This window comes from Schistocerca gregaria, chromosome 6 (genome assembly GCF_023897955.1).
Source record: "Schistocerca gregaria isolate iqSchGreg1 chromosome 6, iqSchGreg1.2, whole genome shotgun sequence".
Classification (NCBI taxonomy): Eukaryota; Metazoa; Arthropoda; class Insecta; order Orthoptera; family Acrididae; genus Schistocerca; species Schistocerca gregaria.
This window is the reverse complement of record NC_064925.1, coordinates 158,458,539-158,477,267: the sequence shown is the minus strand read 5'-3', so window position 1 is coordinate 158,477,267 and position 18,729 is coordinate 158,458,539. Positions and strand designations below refer to the sequence as shown.

The window sequence follows — 18,729 nt, the reverse complement described above, 5'->3', positions numbered from 1 at the left end:
TCGTGTAAAACTAAAACAAATAAATAAAGCTGAAGATAAACAAAAATATCTTTTGCCAGTAATCAACAGCTGTCGTTCTCACGTTCAGAACACTACTTATAAAGAGGAATGGTCAGAAAGAATTTCGAGACAGTAGGGCAGCTGCCAGAATCTTAATTCTCCCAGCAGTGCTCGCGTTGTGTTGACTCTTTTCTGCAGCTTTTCGTCTGATGTATTGACTCTCATAAGGTTCAAAGCAGGAGTCAACAAAGAAAGACAATATTCGCCAACCAGCACTGGAACATTTCTGATACTGCTATGCTGATTGAAACTACCATCGTTAGTACTGGTGGCATTTAATTTTGTCCACCCTGTATGAAGAGAATGTTATTCTTCTAGCAACAAGTACAGCTGAGTATGACTACTGGAAGGGGCGCTGTGTCTGCTGACGCCTCTCTCTCTCTCTCTCTCTCACTCTCACTCTCTCTCTCTCTCTCTCTCGTCCAGCGAAAGTTTGATTTCAAAATCAAATATCTCAAAAACTAAGATCGATAGAAAGGTGCAACAGAGGTATGTCAAGCTGTAAGATATTTATGCAGAAGTTTCGAAATGTTTCGAAAAGCTGCTAATAAATAGCGCCAATAAATAAAGTGCCGGTGCTCCAGCTCAAAGCGATCGTTTCCGCCTTTGGAACATAAACGGAGGTTAGCACACCAAAGGAAGATACTGAAATTGTGTATTCCATTGAACAACATGTTTTCTGGTACCGGAATACCTCAGGTTAGGACACAGTCCTGCGGCAACAAGGCACAGTTCTCAAACATGATTTGCTGTTAGTAAAGGACGCGATGCGAAAACCGTTCGTAAGCTCTTCGCCAAATTCCAACTGACAATAAGCGTGGCTGATGATCTAGCGGGGAATTTTAGTCCCAGGCAGTCCGTAGTTACTCCTGAAAACGTGGCCACGGTTTCTGGAATCTTTAAGCAAGATCGAAGGAAATCACTTCGAAGAATTTCAGCAGAGACTAGTAGTTTTAAGCATTCCAGTGCCCAGAAAATACTGACTCAAAATTCAAAGCTAACAGGCCATACCCTCGCGAGTTGTGCGACAGAGGGCTGACTTTGCGAACCGTATTCTCACGATGATTGATAATGAAGAAAAAAAAAATGGTTCAAATGGCTCTGAGCACTATGGGACTTAATATCTGAGGTCATCAGTCTCCTAGAACTTAGAACTACTTAAACCTAACTAACCTAAGGACATCACACACATCCATGCTCGAGGCAGGATTCGAACCTGCGACCGTAGCAGTCCCGCGGTTCCGGACTGAAGCGCCTAGAACCGCACGGTCACCGCGGCCATCTGATAATGAAGAATTTGATGTTGACTGTATCTGGTTCACATACGAAGCACACTTTCAGCTGAACTTGGATGTGAATAAACAAAACTGGCGACTTTGGGTTTCCGAAAAGTCGCGTTTGTGTGAAGCGAGACCACAGTATTCTTCTGAAGATACTGATTGGGTTGCAATATGCAGTAGGCGCATTATAAGCCTTTTTTTAATGTTAGACACGATCACTAATAAACAGTAGCCTACGTTGCAGTTTTTGAACAATTTGTCGTCACAGAATTAGTGTTGAACAAACGACTAGAGACCGAGTGCTTCATCCAAGATGGGGCCAGACCACATCTCACCGAACAGGTGTTTGTCTTTCTCGTTGAATATTACGAGAATAGAGTCATAGCGGCGGATTATTGTAAATTTATTTGCGCAGGTATGGACAGGCCTTCATATTCTCGTTATGACTAATTTTTGTGGCGCACGTTGGAAGACACTGTCTACCGGAACCACCTCATCACGTTGAAAGAGCTTGAATCGGCGATCAGTGTGGCATTTGAATCCATTTCCGTTGAGACAGTATGAGGCCAACTTTCATTGTTCATTGTCGCCATCTCCGTACCGCGAGCGGTGCACATTTCGAAAAGATTGTGACGTGATTGCACAGACTGCTTGCACAGGACGAGTTTAATTTTGCACGCTGATACAGTACGAGGTGCACTGCATACAGCGTCATCTGTTTGCAGCTTTTCGAACTATTTCGAAACTTCCGTATATTCAAAATATGTGTGAAATCTTATGGGACTTAACTGCTAACGTCATCAGTTCCCCAGCTTACAGACTACTTAACCTAAATTGTCCTATGGACAAACACACACACTCATGCCCGAGGGAGGACTCGAACCTCCGCCGGGACCAGCCGCACAGCCCATGACTGCAGCGCCTAAGGTCGCGCTGATAATCCCGCGCGGCAAACTTCCGTATGAAATTCTTACAGCTCTCACAACAAGCAATCTTACGTTGCTCTCGTCTACCAGTCTTAGCTTTCGAGGTATTTAATTATAAAATCAGGGATTCTTTCGCTCGACACCCTGTATATCTCCCCCTCTCTCCCGAAAAACTGATGTGCAAAGAATGCTCCTCATCTTACTCGATCGTTCCTATTAGATGCCCTAAAACTAAAATCGATGACCATGATCATTCTAGTGATGAGTACGTTTGAGAAGAGAAGCTAAATAAGACGGCGACACTCTCTTGAACAGTTTCAAGTCCAGATTTACGTTTCAGGGCTGAAAGTAACACATGGTTACAGAAACATTCATCATCCGAAAATAATTTAATTTATCGTCACCTGATGATGAGGGTGTATAACAGAAACATGTAATGCCAATAAAAAAAAGTAAAAACAAAGTAAAGAGTAACGCAGTAAAGAAACAAAGACGAAATGGCTATCATGTACGTACCGGGTCGCACACATAGCATGATTCACAGAACTGATATTTCACAGCTGCGTTTAACAAACCTGTCGGTGACTATATAGATCACATCTGTCGACAAGCAAGAGAATATACTTTGACCTCGTGATAGAATTCGCATCATTTGTGATGCTGCCATTCCCCCAGTAACTATACGCTTTCATCACAATAGAAGAGGGAACGTTACAAATCGCTAGCCTGAAGACGTAGCGCCATCGTTGGACAGGACGCCAATACTCGTCTCCTTTAACAACTCTGATTAATCGCCCCCTTTTTACTTGTCAGGAGCGAATGAAAGATGGGCAGGTAACCAGTAGCGCACCTTTTATGCTCACGATATGAGCTCGCGGTAGGTGAAATGCACTTCATCGCAATTAATGAAGGGACACTGAATTGCTTATCTGATACTGTTGTGGTATCATTCTTGCGTAGATCCGGCATTCGCTACCATTACGACGGCAAAAAGTTTTGCGCATACGCGGGGAAGATACGAACTTCCCCCACCGATTTCATTTCTGTTGACAGGGTGTATAGGGCACTGTAACGTTTGTAAATAGGAAGACGCAACTCTCAACTGTTTTCGAGGAAATCGAGCTTGAAAATTTTAGGCGTGCTTACATACTTCCTAGGGACGGAATTGCGTTTGGAGCTCGCTGCCGAGTGAGTAGGCGCGTAGTTTCATAAGCGCCATGTCTCTTGATCTAATTTGGCTGTCAGTAGTTTTCTTTTTTTCATTACCACGTAATTCTAACATCGGATTTATTACGGACGTGCAAATTATCAATATTTACTCATTCATTTACTATCTTCCTAATCAATCAATCAAATCAGTATAGTGACTTTATTTTTATTGTTATTATTGTATCTACATTTCTGACAAGTGCGATGTGTGATCTATGAGCACTGCACGAATCAGTATTATACTGATAATAGAACATGAAAAACAATTATTGCGACATACAGCACATTTAATGAACGCTGAATTTTTGCATGTGCGTGGTTTTTTTTCAGTGCAAAAAAATCTGGTTCACAATCATAAACGGTACTCGGTCGTCACCCAGTTTCGTAGCGTATCACACATTTCGAAGCATATTCTCAAGCATTGGTAGAAACAGCTCACAAAACAAGGTGGTACCGCCAGCGACATCAGCTCTAGAGACCTCCGGCTTTTGAAGCTAATCGCCTACCCGTTTTTATGTTTTTTCTTTTGTTTTCTTTTACAAAGAAAATAAAAATATATGGTGTTCTAAAATAAATGACGGCCTTCTGTATAAAATAAAAAAAAAATATTTCTTGAAAATGTAAGTAAGTAAACTTTTTTGATATCAGGTTTTTGGTTTTCAGATCGTGTATCATGGTAATTTATTTATTTTTATATATTTGTTAAGATCACATAGGACGCCCTCCAGGCGAAACACAGTTATGTGTAATTACCGTTAATAAAAACAAAATAAAAAGGGAATTGTAGAAAATAAAGAAAACGCCCTCCTGGCAGAACAGACAAAATGGCGTCCACATCCCTCCCACTTGTGGGCAGACGCACACTGAATCCCGAGGCAGTCAGGCATGTTCCAAGCACGTCTTCACGAAGAATATTGCATTTTGCCGGTACATTGGACCGATTCCTAATATTACACAATCTCACTGAAATCACCTCATACCTACGAAACCCCAGCTGCTGGGGGGATCGAAGAATGCACGACCCAAAAAGTTGGCATAGTACTGATGGTATCGCGGATGGTGCACGAGAAAAGTAAAGCGACCTTGCATGAACGTCCAAAAATCAAGAACACTCTTATCACCTTCACACAAAAAATAAGAGATCGAGAGGCCTTTCATCCAGATCACAACATTGGTCTTCGTACGTGGGAAGTATGTCTCATCTGGGAACAGAAGAGATTTCGGTGTAATGGTATAAGGAGCCGTACGTAGAAGAAAGGCAAGCTTCTTCTGAATCAGCTGCCACACCTCTGCAGAAGATCCACTCATCAGTCGATGTTCGTCCGTATCAAGCGTGTGACAAGGAGGACACAGAGGCGAATCTGTCATTTTTATGGCATGTAGACGAAGTCGTGTCATGCATTTTCCATTAACGACCAGATACCGGGTCGCACGAGCGCTCGTGTCGAGGAGGATATGGTGTACAGAAAGCAGAACCACGGGCCATGCGATCGTAGGATATCCGGGTTCCACAGCATTCCGAGTATGATTTCTCATCATTAGGCGGTAAACATCACGAGCGGTAGGGATTCTCGAAGTAGGCAAGTCGGCATAGACATAACTGTATTCGATGAAAAAAGTCCTGACATGTGAGAGCGAGGAAGAAATATGGGCTACTGTCACAGGTGCCACTCGAGAGGGAGGGCCAGTTCGTCAAACAAGCTTCCCAATAATCTAGTTCGGCGGTGGGTCCACAATTTAACCATCGCACTTACATAAAGGGCAGCTGCTCTCGCTTCGACGTTGACAAGGCCGAGGCCGCCATCTCGAGGAGGAAGTGTCAGCGTGTCGTAGCGGACTTTGAAAATAAGACCCGCGCTTACAAAGTAGCCTGAAGTCTGCGTTCCATTGCCTTTGGCATCGGTAAAATCTGTGCTAAATAGGGTAGTCGCGAGACTAGATGAGTGTTAACAAAATCCACCCTTTGTAACATGTCCAATGCTCTCAGGAGGTTGCCACGAACGTTCGTGCGGGTAGTTTGAAGCAGGCGTTTAAAGTTAAATGAGATCGTGCGCTGTATATCACGCATGAAGGTGATCCCCAAACATTTGAGCTTGTCCACTAATGGTAATGGAGCCACACTCTCTGCTGGAAGACCTCTACCGACGGTCAGGTTCACGCGGCTGCCCGCTGCAGTCCCGTACTGGTTGATCCATGCCAGTCAGTGCCTCTCGCACTTCGTCCCCCCAATAGAACCAAGAACACCACGTCATCTGCATAGGAGCGGCAGATGAAAGCATTCCCCCTCATTGTTATCCCTGTGAGCCGGCTCCTCAAAACATATAACAGTGGCTCAAGGGCGATGGCGAAAAGCAGCATCGACAGCGGACATCCTTGACGGACCGACCGCATGACAATAGGGCCCGCCACACGGCCACTGACTAGGACTTGAGGAATGAGTCGAAGAAGGAGAGCGGCGAGAATCAAGGTAAAAATCTTGAAGTCACAATTTAACATGGTCAAAGGCCGATAATGCCCAACTCCCCGACCTACCAATGGCCTGGGGACCGGAATAAGCACGCCTTCTACGAATTAGGGTGGGAGGGATTCATCAGTTCTTCATACATCGCAGTCCAGTGTGAGCTCATGATGTAGTGGAATGTGCGGTAAAACTCCAGCGGGAACCCATCTGGACCTGGGGCTTTATTTGCATCGGCGACGTCATCAGCCGTAATTGTCGCAGTGAGTATCTTCTCAGCAGCCTCATCCAGGGTATCCGTCAAGGAATGGAGGACATCAGTCGTTACCGCTATGTTATGGTCCTCTGCTGCATAGAACTGGTTGTAGTGATCCACAAAGGCTTTTACGATGTCATTCTGGGACGTCAATAGACGACCATCTGGCATGTCGAGGGCGTTGACCAGCTTTCTCCGACACCGCTGCTTCTCTCGGATAATATGATGCATGGACGGAGGCTCTCTTAGTACACAATCACGACATCTTGCGTCTACTATTGTGCGTTCAAGGCAGTGACGCGTAAGATAAATTATCTTCGCCTTAATACGTTGAATTTCAACCTGTCGTTGAACAGAGGGGCATCGTTCGAGAGTTCCCGGAGAATTGTGAAATAGTATTCCATGGTATGTCGTTGCCACAGCATTTGGTCGAGACCGTAATTCATCATCGAACGACGTAAAGCAGGCCTGGTGCAGTCGAGCCACCACCGGAGTGTTGAAGGATACGCTGGAAGGCGTCTCACGCAGTTGTTCCACGTTGTTTCTACGACGTGCCTGCAATCCGGATCTTTGAGATGGGCGACATTCAGCTTCCACAGGCCTCGACCGCACCACACCTTCTGCCTCTGGAACGAAACAGTGCAAATGGTCGGAAAAGGTGGTAGGCCATAACTCAGTGTCAAGTGTGGCAGTTACGATTCCTTGGGAAACGTAGACACGGTCAAGACGACTTGCTGAATGGCTGGTGATGTACGTATATATCCAGGCCGATCACCATGCACGCGGTCCCAAGTATTGGTGAGTTCAGTTCATGCACGAGCAGCTTGAGTTCCTGGCATGTGGTGGAATGGGGATGTTGGTCCTTCTAGAATAACACACAATTTAATTCGCCGCCGAGAATAATATGGTTGTAGCGGCCTACAAACAAAGGAGCGATCTGTATGGAACAGAATCGCGACCGTTCCCGACGCTTGGCCATGTCCAAGGGAGCATTCATGATTCGGACACCGTGGACAGTCACAGCAAGATTCCTAGGCGATGGTAGGTAAATCACGTCGTCTACCTCAATGCCTTTCTTTAAAAGAACAGCTGTCCCACTGCCTCCGCCAGCACGCGGCGTGAGGTAGGAAACATAGCCATAGATATTAGGAAACGTCGCCAGGCGAACTTCCTGTAAAAGGGAAACGTCGAGGTCCGACGCCCTCAACATTTCACGGAGCAATTGTAGTTTGACAGGGGTGCCAATGGTGTTGACATTGATGGAGCCAATCCTGTAAGTTTGTCGTGGAATTTGGACTACTGGAACGCTCATGGAGGCGCGAAGAGCAGCAGTGTTCAGGAATGTTGTCCCAGTAGGCTGCACATCCCCATCCAGCAACCCTGTCGATTAGCAGTCGTGGGTTGGAGCAGCAGCATTCGCTGCTGTCTCAACGGTGGGTGGTTCGTCGTCTACATCGTCAGACCACGCAAAGGTGCGTGAACTGTGTGCGTCCGGTGAAGCAGCTGTGGAGTCCGAAGGCGGCGTCACGTCGCCGGTGGAAGAATGGTGCTGGCTCAGCTGCTGTTCAACGTCCATAGGTACAGCGTCTGGTGCATGCAGAGATGGTTGCACCTCCGACGGGGTGCAGACTGGTGCTTCCACCATGGAATCGTCCATCGGGGCAACATCTTGGTAGGTGTGATAATCATCGTCTTGAGACTGCGTCCTGCAGGTATCAGATGGGGCGATCCGCCGTTTCCGACGTCTCTTCGGCGACCGTTGCTTGCGCACGTGATCTTCAGTGTCCGAAGACGCCTGAGGATCTGGATGTTCGGGCACAAAAGCATTGGTAGGCACAACCATGGAGTCAAGGGCCGTCCCCTGTCCTAGAGATTGCACACCAATGTGCATGTCGGGAGGAGGAGGCAAAGGCGTCGGTCCTTCCGCAACAGCCTGAGGCATTACCGGAGACGACGATGTGGCAGTAGTACTAGCCAGTGGTGATCGCGGTCAGGGGTCGTTATGGAAAACTTCGGAACTTCGACGAACGTCAGAGGTAGCGTCGCCGGAGCGCTCGTGGCGGGCAGGTACCCAGGCGGTAACTGTGTGATTCTGCGCTGCGGGCAGCTGGAACGGAGGTGTCCTTCTTTGCCACATCCCGAGCATGTCTTCGGCTGGCCATCGTAAATAATAATTGCACGGCAGCCACCAATATATAAGGACGGCACATGTTTGGTTAGCTCTATGCGGATCTGTCGTACTCCACTGAGAATCGGGTATGTAGTGAACTGAACCCACTTTTCAGTTGTATGACACCGAGCGAGGTGGCGCAGTGCTTAGCACACTGGACTCGCATTCGGGAGGATGACGATTCAGTCCCGCGTCCGGCCATCCTGATTTAGGTTTTCCGTGATTTCCCTAAATCGCTCCAGACAAATACCGGGATGGTTCCTTTGAAAGGGCACGGCCGACTTCCTTCCCCATCCTTACCTAATCCGATGAGACCGATGACCTCGCTGTCTGGTCTCCTTCCCCAAACAACCCAACCCAGCTGTATGACTAATCGCCTTCCCATATGGACGAAATGCAGATACCACTACCTCTGAAGGCACCTCGAAAGGGAGTTCAAATACACGTATCGTCCGCAGTCCAGTCTTGACTTCACCTCTGATAAACTGTTCGATTTACAGTGCTTTTGTCCGAGCATTTTCAGTTGCAAAGCTAATCTTCAGTGTCGATTTTCTGTGGGCATAAGCCATTCTCTGTCGAAGGAAATATAGCTCGCTAAGACGGCAGAATCACGTAAACAACTCCGTGAGCGAGCTGCGCGGCGAGGTCGTAAACAAGGCGTCCGTGCCGCCAGTGTGCCGAAGTGCCGAAAGGCACTCACCCGTTCGGCTGTAAGCTTCTTGCATATTAAGCTATCATTCAAAGTGTAAGAGCAGGCCTAAAATTTTCAGAACTTGATGTTCCTCATTACGTACGTTGAAGTCCTAGCCGTGCTGTACACGCCATGTCAGTATGAATAAATTCGGCGAGGGGAAATTCGTAGGTTCCCATTATTAGTTGAGTCAGACGTCAGGAAGTATCTTCCTTCAGTCGTTGCTTGGTGGTTATGTGGGTGTGGGAGGTCACTGCCTGTCCTAGGGTTTGGTGTGTCTACTACCTTTGGACATTATTAGTGGCTGTGCAAGGAATATAAATTTATAGTTGATAAATAATGGTATTAAAGGCGTGGAAAATAAAAACTGCAGCGTAAGACAGAAACTGAAATTTATCCAGTAGATAATGGAAGACGTTGGGTGTAAGTATAGTCTAAAATGAAAAGTTTCGTACAAGAGAGGAAGCCGTGTCGGGTCTCGTCAAGCCAGTCAGGAGACTGATGAACAAATAACAATGAAACTCATGACCAGCTCTAGGGGTCTGCGAACGCAGGTCGCATGTCTGGGGGAAATGTTGATCCTGTGGCACAATTACAGAGAGAGACGAATATGGTGGGAGTGTGTGCTTTGGTGGTCGCAGCTTTGGAAGTGACAGTAATGTGGCTTGGTGCACGTAAATCGTTAAGCACTACTTGAGGAATGCCAGCTCAGTGCCGACCTGGGCTTCCAAAAGCTTCTGTATGTCTGGCGGAGCGGGGGTCCCGTCGTCATCTTCTGCAGCAGGGGCCGCGGGCAGCCCATGCAGTTGCTGTTGTTGCTGTGGCGGCCACGGCGCAGAGATGGCGATCATCGTCAGAGGGTCCCGGTCCAACCAGAAGTCCTCTATCGCGCGTATCGCTCTCCGGCGACGCTTCGCCTGGAAACAGACGGAACAGTTTTCTTTCTTCCTACTTTCTCGGACAAAATAATGTCAGTAGAAAGCACTCTCTCTGAAATTCGTAATATATATCTCTTACGCTTCTCATTTTTTTATTTTTAAAGGTGTGTACAGAAAAATTCTAAGATCAGCAAAAATTATGCACAATATGTTTCACAATCTACGTTACACACTTCCAGATCTTGTGAAGGGGATCAAGTTTTACATAGGTACCCATGTCCGGATAATGCATCCAACGACGCAGCGGAACATCGAAGTTATAAGCGCAAGCGCCTGTAAATATACAGGGTGGTCCATTGATAGTGACGGGGCCAAATATCTCACGAAATAAGCATCCAACGAAAAAACTACAAATAACGAAACTCATCTAGCTTGAAGGGGGAAACCAGATGGCGCTATTGTTGGTCCGCTAGATGGCGCTGCCATAGGTCAAATGGATATCAAAATAGGAACACCCATTTTTTATTACATACTCGTGTAGAACGCAAAGAAATATGAATCTTTTAGTTGGATCACATTTTTAGCCTCTCTGCGCTACCATCAATGCAGCTTTGTGCATGTGATCGCTCCAATGTAAGTCGGATCCACGCCCATTCACATCTATCTCCCCAACATGCTACCTTCGTTATTTGTGCCGCCCATCAGAGAAAAATTACGAACTACAAAAGCTCAACTAACTTCATTCGATAGAGAACTAGTTAAGATTTTCACTGCATCTTCCTGCTCCCATATATCGAAAACAAATACGCTGATGACGCGAGTACCATTACAAAGGTAGCTGGAAAGTGCTACAACCTCCTGTCAAGCCCCTCTGGCGGGAAGTTTGAATTTTGGAGGGAAGACAGGTCAATTGGGCTACCTCTAGACGTCGCACTGTGTAAATCATATTGTTACTGCTGTTATCATAACACACACCGCACACACTGGATGATTTTAAATAAAAGTCATTTACAACATAAGGAAATTGGAGGAGTTTTACGGCGATGTTGTGGTTTTCCAAACTACATTTAAACTCATTTGTCACATTGACTAAATAGCTGATGGCTCTGCATTCCGTTTAGACTGTTTCCTCATGTTTCAGTCAAGTATGTGGTCAATGTTTTGGTTCTAGCCATCACTAGGAGGTGTCACCCCTCCACAAAACTCCTTCTCCAACTCAAACAAGCGCTGTCAGTCAATCATTGCATCGTAACAAACAGCGTGCTGGTGGACGGATGGGATGGAAAAGACGCCATCGATGTACTTAAATAATAAGCATCACAGTTGATACTGTGAATAATTTTAGCAATTTTACACTAATTTCATCACCGACCAATAATGTGATAGTGTGTTTCCCAATTTCAGTATAATAGCTAAACCACCCCTTCCACACTTAGCGAGTATCATAGCAAATGTGGATAGATGACTATGCAGTACATCCATTCATTGATAACTCTCGAACACATACATCATCATAGGTATATCAGACAGCGCTCTGCGTATTTCTAACACCTCGAGCATAGTGCTTAATTTACGATCTATATCTATGCTGATGGGAGTCACAGAGTATTCTCGCAGTCTTAGGGTAAAATTAGAGACTGAAAGACCCCCTCTCACACTGTCATTGAGCAGCCCTCCCTGCAGCACCGTCACCGATTTAATCTGCAACCGACCAGAAGTAGACCGCTACATTCCACGTTTCATGAGTGAATGGAGCGTACCGAGTCCTCACCCAACCAAGTGCACAAGATTTCTCGAGATGCGCCCATGTCGGGGAGGTTAGCACTCCTTAGAGATGTATAGTAACAGATTTTAAAGTGTCGTGATGTAATAGCTGACGGTTAGGAACAACAAACAGATGATGAACTGGCTTGGAGGTTGACACAGACTAACCATGGCGTGAAAGAATACGTAAACTAGTGCACGAAAGCAAATATATATAAATCTTGTCCTCTGTGAGGATTTAGAGTTCTCGTAAATAAAAGAATTTCATAGAGCAAGTTTGAAAGTAGGCCAGTGTAATCAGCATATCGAAGAGAAATGGACGAAGCGCGGCAGGGAGGCATGGACTTTTAAAGGTAAAGCTAATCAAAAACTGAAAATGGCTCGAGGTATGCACCTTAGCAGTTAGCTGGAACTACAGGTAAACGAATGGATCCTGGAACAGACTAGAGTGGAAGATATAATTAAACTGTCATGAAAATCAAATGGACATGCGTCGGACATTTAGCCACGATTCCAATAGATAAGAAAACCACAAAATGACTACATAATGGAAATTGGTAGTTGATGAAAGAAAACATACAGGAAAAAATGGGTTCGTACAGTTGGAGACAGTAGCGCATGTTAAGATCTTTTATGCTATTTGCTTTTGTACCAAATTGCTGTACTTCTAATTGTTCTTTCCCATTATGTACCGCAATACTTTTCAAAAATTTTTAAAACATTTCGTATTTACAAGTTCGCATTTGTTATCAATTTTTGTGATGCTCTCTTGAGACCAGATGTGATATAACACATATACCCATCTTTAGAACAACAGCTAATCACCTGCACAGATAGTTAGTAGGACAGAAGCTGTTGCTTATTTGATCTCAATTACACACAGCATCAATTTTAAAGATGTGTTCACATCAACTGGAACTGAGATAATGCAGCGTAAGTCGTAGTTGAGACCAGAAGCCTTCTTAAGATTCTAGAAGAAAAAATAAATCGTATTAGGCTACAAGATATTTTGGATGTGCCTGACATTACAGTCGCAGCACAACTGTCACATGCATTCCATCCACTGATGCACTCACTCAAAGATGCTTGATTTATTACGAAGATAATCACAGACTGTGAGGATACAGGCAACATTTGATTGCTGGGGTGTCACAAAAAACGTCGGCAAATAAGCTCAGAAACATAGGGCTTGGTCTACCAGCAGCTCTTCAATGCTTTGTATTGTAATACTTCGCCACCAGGCACTGAGAACGTGGGTATTCTGTTTAAGCTACAACCTGGACATAGAGGCTTTCCCAAAAGCCTGCAGGTTCGGCTTAATTCAAGTATGTTCATCGCTCTAAAGGGGTTATTTTATTCAATGTCTTACTGATAGCTGAGGGACACCGCTCAGTCCCAAATGCATGAAGACATATGAGCGAAGTACAAGCATTTCCTTACAAATAAGTGGGCTTGTTGTTGTGTTGCAAACCTTCTTGATGACTCAGGAATGCGCACACACACACACACACACACACACACACACACACACACACACAGACAGCTGTCCAAGCCGCCTATGTATCTGGTACTCATGAATATTATACGAGACACAAGTATACAGTAGTGGTTGCAAGGGTAGCCACAGTTTCATTCCTTAAGGTGGAGGGATAGTACGATGGGTGCAGCCGCCTGCTGCCTTTACTACAAACAGTAGAAAAAGTTATGTCACAGTGCTTGAATCGTAATCGGTGTTCCACATGTATGGTGCAGTTCTAGATATGGCATAACAACATGCTAACACCAAGTTACTGTCTAGAATCATTACAGTGACGAGACATTATGTTAAGGATGTAGCCTAGAAACCAAACAACAGACGAGCCAGCATAAGACTGCTGAATCAACGCAACTGAAGAAACCTAAACAATTTCCAATCTGAAAACAACCAATATGTTTCATGACTTGATCCCAGAAAAGAAACAAATCTGTTATGTTGCCTCTGCATGTTTCGTCCTAACTGCGAAGTGCCAACTATATAGTAGACGTATTCTTGCACTCATGGCGTCGTTCTTCATACGGTTTAGGTTACCCATGATTTCCCTAAATCGGTTTAGGCAAATTGTGGGATGGTTCCTTCGAAAGGACACAGCTGACTTCCTTCCCCATCCTTTCCTAATCCGATGGGAACAATGACCTCGCTGTTTGGTCCTCTCCCCCAAACCAACCAACCAACGAACCATCTTTGTACAAAAGAAACTATCTAACGGTGACCACCATCTTCATAACAATTAATAATCACAAATTGCAAAGTGAAATAATCAAATAATTACATACCTAGCGAAGTATCTCTCTCTCTCATCTCCAAACACATAAAAAATCTTTATGCACATTTTTGTACTTATTAACTCTTAACTTACACACTAAACAAAAACCACACTACCATTTAATTAAGTTCTTGAATTTTGACCGTATAGATATATCAAAATCTCCACGACTCTGAGTGTCTTCACAATATCTTAACTACTATCCAAATACACTTGATTGCACATTGCACAGTGTTGTCGAAGTTTGGGGCGTCTTAGTTAGACACATTTTCATAGAAGTCCTGATATAATTTCTTGAGACATGTAGCTACTCACTAATTGTGTGAGCGTTATATCAAGACAATTGGAACTTAACATATAAATCAAATAATTCCTGAAAGCTTGGCAGTACAATTTGTATTCACATTGTGTTGTGTGTTTTCTTTGGAAAGTGGTGTAATTCCACTAAAACCATAAACCCTAAATAAATGGCGTTAGGTGAGCACTGGGTAATCTTTTCCACATCAGTGAATTGCAGTTTAACGTTCTGTTTGGGCGGCAGTTGTTCACATATCTTTAGGGAATGAAAACATGAGATAAGGAACAGATGAAATGGTAGTGGAATCGGAGTAATAGATTGGTATAAAATTTGAAAACGTATTGCCCCTTGTGATACATTTGTCCCAGGTCAGTACACACACAATGTTGCAGTGACTGCTATATGTAAGGACTTTAGATGTTCAGTCAAGTACATCATTTTTCTGTGGATTAGCATTATACGCTACTCTTAACCAAGATTCGATGGGTCCCCTAATCGTTCTCACCTGCAGCCTGCGCTTTGTAGTGGCGTATCTACTTCCTGGGTGGCCGCCCATTGCAGAGTTGTGAATCAGCTTCTGTAGAAAAGGCGGCGTTTTCTGCAGAGCCAGTTGCTTTTCACGTTCTCTTTCTGCAGCCTGCAACAGAACGCAACTTGTGTACAGACGGTTACTGAGCTAACTGAAATATCTTAATCATCATTACTGTTGCTGAACTACCTTTCACCTGTTATATACACATGTACTTCGTCACGCAGTAGGTGTGTACAGCTCTTGAATTATTTACACAGGAATTCTGTAACACTGTTCATGTAGTGCAGGATTTAACCTCAGCACAATGAAGTAAGATAATGGTTCCAATGTCTCACTCGCAATGATATCATCACAGACAGAACAGAATATCTGATTGGGCAGTGATGTGGCAGAAAACTGGCCATTCCGTGATTCAAAGGAACGACCCTTGCATTGGTCTTAAGTGACTTAGGGAAAACTAAATTTGGTGGTTCCTAGCGTCATTCCAGTGCCTTAACCACATCACTCAATTCTTGTTGATGTTTTCTGGATTTCATGCGCTCAACTCCTAGGTTATCAGCACCTACACAACATTCTTTCTGGGCACAGGTACCAATTGTAAAATTTTTGAGTCAATATGTAAAAATGGCAGAATAGTATTGAGACACTACATCTCTAATTCACCATCCAATAAAAAATACAAGGTGAGGTCGTTATGTTTTGATTATCATCTAGAAAAATTCAGAATATGACCATGAAACTTCGTGATGGCTTAGCCCTCCTCTACACATTCACCGTTCAACCTGACACATTTTCCCCAATCATGGATACCTTGGTGGAGACCTTAGTTGTAGAAATCGGCATTTTAGCTGTTTCACTTCGAAAATCATCTCACTGTCATTCCAGAAATTCGTGGGATGCAACGATTTCCTCTTCCAAAGGTAGACAATAAGATCACTGGGTGCCATATCAGGAGAATACGTGGCTGGGGGAAGGGAATATCTGATATCCCAAAGAGGCAGCATGTTTGCCTTTATCCTGTGGAAAATGAGCTAGGACTTTGTTCCACAATGCTTGGTCTTGGCTGCTTCCTGTAAACACGTCAGGATATTTTGGTTGTACACTCATGTAATGGTACTGTCAGGTAGCACCACATTGTGGCAGTGGTAAAAACAGTATCCCCTTCCCCAATAATGTTCGAGTTATTGCGGTGGTGAATACTTATATTTGTTTGAAGTTTCTCAGCTTGAGAGATGTGAAACCAGGATCTGCATTTATTTTAAAGAAATATTTTGTAGCAAACATTGCGATCAGAACTGTTGTCTGTTGACTTGCTTTGAGAGGTAATACTTTTATCTTCAGATCTGTAATATTATGTGTTTACATGTAAGTAGTATATGAATGCCAATTCTGCACAAAGAGCATATTGGACTAAAAACCCAGGATGTAAACCAATTCCAATTTTGCCATATGCCCACACCAAAAATTTATCTATACCCACAAAAAAAATTTAAATTTAATTAACAAATAAATTATTCAGTTATGATTTAATATACAAAATTTAAATTTAAAAAATCTAAAATTTATTCAAATGCAAGAACATGAATTGAATGACTTTTATTTTGTTTTTTACCTCAATAAATAAAATTTAATCCAACAATTGTCCCTAATTTTTCATGTTCTTCTGAAAAGATTTTAGTGTAACTGTATGGAAGAGTAATGTTAATGTATCATCCAAAAGTAATAAAACTTTTTCATCATACTTATGACAAAATTTTCACTTTTGAAACAGTGAAAGATTTACATTTTTTCAGCTCTCATAATTTAATGAACACTTCTGCACAACAATTACTATAACTGCTAAGTTCACTTACTAAATTTTGAATGCTATAAAATTTGTTCATTTTTTTTATTAATATAGAAAAAATTTAAGTTTTTTGCAAGGTTTCAAACACTGGAAAGTTTAAGATAGATGATTTGTTCCCCTGAAACGTTGTAAATTTTGAAAATTTAAAATGTTGAGTTTTACTTTCTCTACTTTTATGAAAATGTTTCGAAAGAAAATAAAAACATGAAAATAAATTTCCTTTACATTTTCTTATTTTTATTCTTCTATCTAATTAAAAATTTTCCCTATGCATTCCATGTTATGAATTGTAAGACAACTTTTTCTGTCATACATAATAACGTATGCAATTATTCATTAAGTACATTTTCATTTAAGAATGCACACAATTTCACTGTTGTTTCTTGAGTAGTTGCAATGTTCATTCTTCTAGACATATTTACAACATAGATAGGATAATCTTGAATAAAACTGAATGGACTTACATTTACATCGTTATTTAAGTGGGTTATTCTTTTAAAACCTCTAAAAGCATCGTAATCTTTTAAAAAGTTATTCAGGAAATAAGGATTCCATAACTTGCATGGAAAAACTTCAGTAGGTAATTTATATTGTAACATGGGCGAATAAAGAAGAGTTATTCAACTGATTATTTTTTGAATTAGTTTGGAAAACAACGAAAATAATCTAGGACAAATAAAACTCGAGAGAATAATAATAATTAGTGATATGTAGGTCAAAATTTCTTTATCCACATAATCCAGCAAATTCAGTTGTTTCTAGTTCAAAGAAAGAGGTTGGAATTTTTGGATTTTTCAGACTTTCTTGTTCTAGTTCAAGTGAATATCCTGATTAATATTTAACAACAGGAACACGAATTTCCATACTTTTGACAACAATTTTTCCTTCTTTTGGGAGCATACTACTATCATTATCAGTAGTCTAGCAAAGAACATAATCTTCTTGATCTTTTCTATAACTGCAAGTCAAAATTACTGTTAAATTTTCTTCCTAGATAATTTCTTTACAATCTTTAAAAATCCACCAAATAATTCTAATCGATAAAGTACAGTTTAGTTTTAATTTTTACTTCATTAAGCATACTTAATTCATTTGATCAGGAATAAAGTTAACCAATAAGAGCTGAAGAAGAAATAAATGGATGTTCTATTCTACATAAAATATTGTTTCCTTTTTTAATTGTAATAACATCAATGAATATAAAACAAAGTAATCAATTAGTTTAATATTTGAGTTACAACTGCATGCTGAAAAATCAGTTCCACCTATGAGAATAACATCAAATCTCATATAAAGTTGTGAACAATTAGGATGAATCTAATGATCACCAAGACTAGTATTGATTTCTGTTTCCTACTTAGGATGAGTTAAATTATTTTTTGTTTTTTCATTAACAGGAAATGAGTGAAACTGACAACTCTCGCCATCTCATAAGATTTATTAAGAGAAAAATTCATTAATTCATTGGTAAAACAACTGTCACATAAGCACCATTAAAGTCAATCAAGCAATCGTTTTCATCACTTATAGTTAATTCTAAATTCTGAATAGAATCAAAAATTGGAATATTTCTGGAAGGATTTGGTTGACAAATTATTGGACCACCAAATTCAGCAGTAGGTTCGAATGAAGCAATAACATTAATTTCTCAATGAAAATTCTCATTATGTTTAACAAACATTCCATCAGCTAGTTTACAGTTTACATTTATTAATTCAAATGGAATAATTTTAGAATTATTTATAGCTACAGTTTTTCATTTGCTTCAATAATTTGATTGTTAAATCCTAAAACATGACAACACAATCTTCTTTACCTATAAGTAATTTAAAATCTTTAAAATCACTTTTAATAACAACTCTATTTAGAGTTTTATCTTCTTAATGTGTGTATTAGGTTTTTCCGAGTGCATACCTTTTTCTAAAGTTTTCAACCTATACTGATGAATAACAATTTCTCTTGTTCCTTTGTTAATATATACTTTAGTTTTGTAATAACGTTGTTATTTCTGCACCACAGTAAAATTTATTATTTTTCTATGTAGTATCTGAAGTTAAT

General features: G+C 42.0%; 1 protein-coding gene across 1 annotated transcript in view; it reads right to left on the bottom strand.

The window, feature by feature from the left end:
- Positions 1–18,729, bottom strand: part of LOC126278198 (uncharacterized) — an 82,298-nt gene that overhangs the window by 11,875 nt on the left and 51,694 nt on the right. Inside the window, exons 3-4 of the mRNA XM_049978115.1 lie at positions 14,799–14,930; positions 9,770–9,967 (exon numbers count right to left, since the gene is read on the bottom strand). Coding sequence (XP_049834072.1) covers positions 9,770–9,967; positions 14,799–14,930 — 330 coding nt within the window. The remainder of the gene's footprint in view (positions 1–9,769; positions 9,968–14,798; positions 14,931–18,729) is intronic.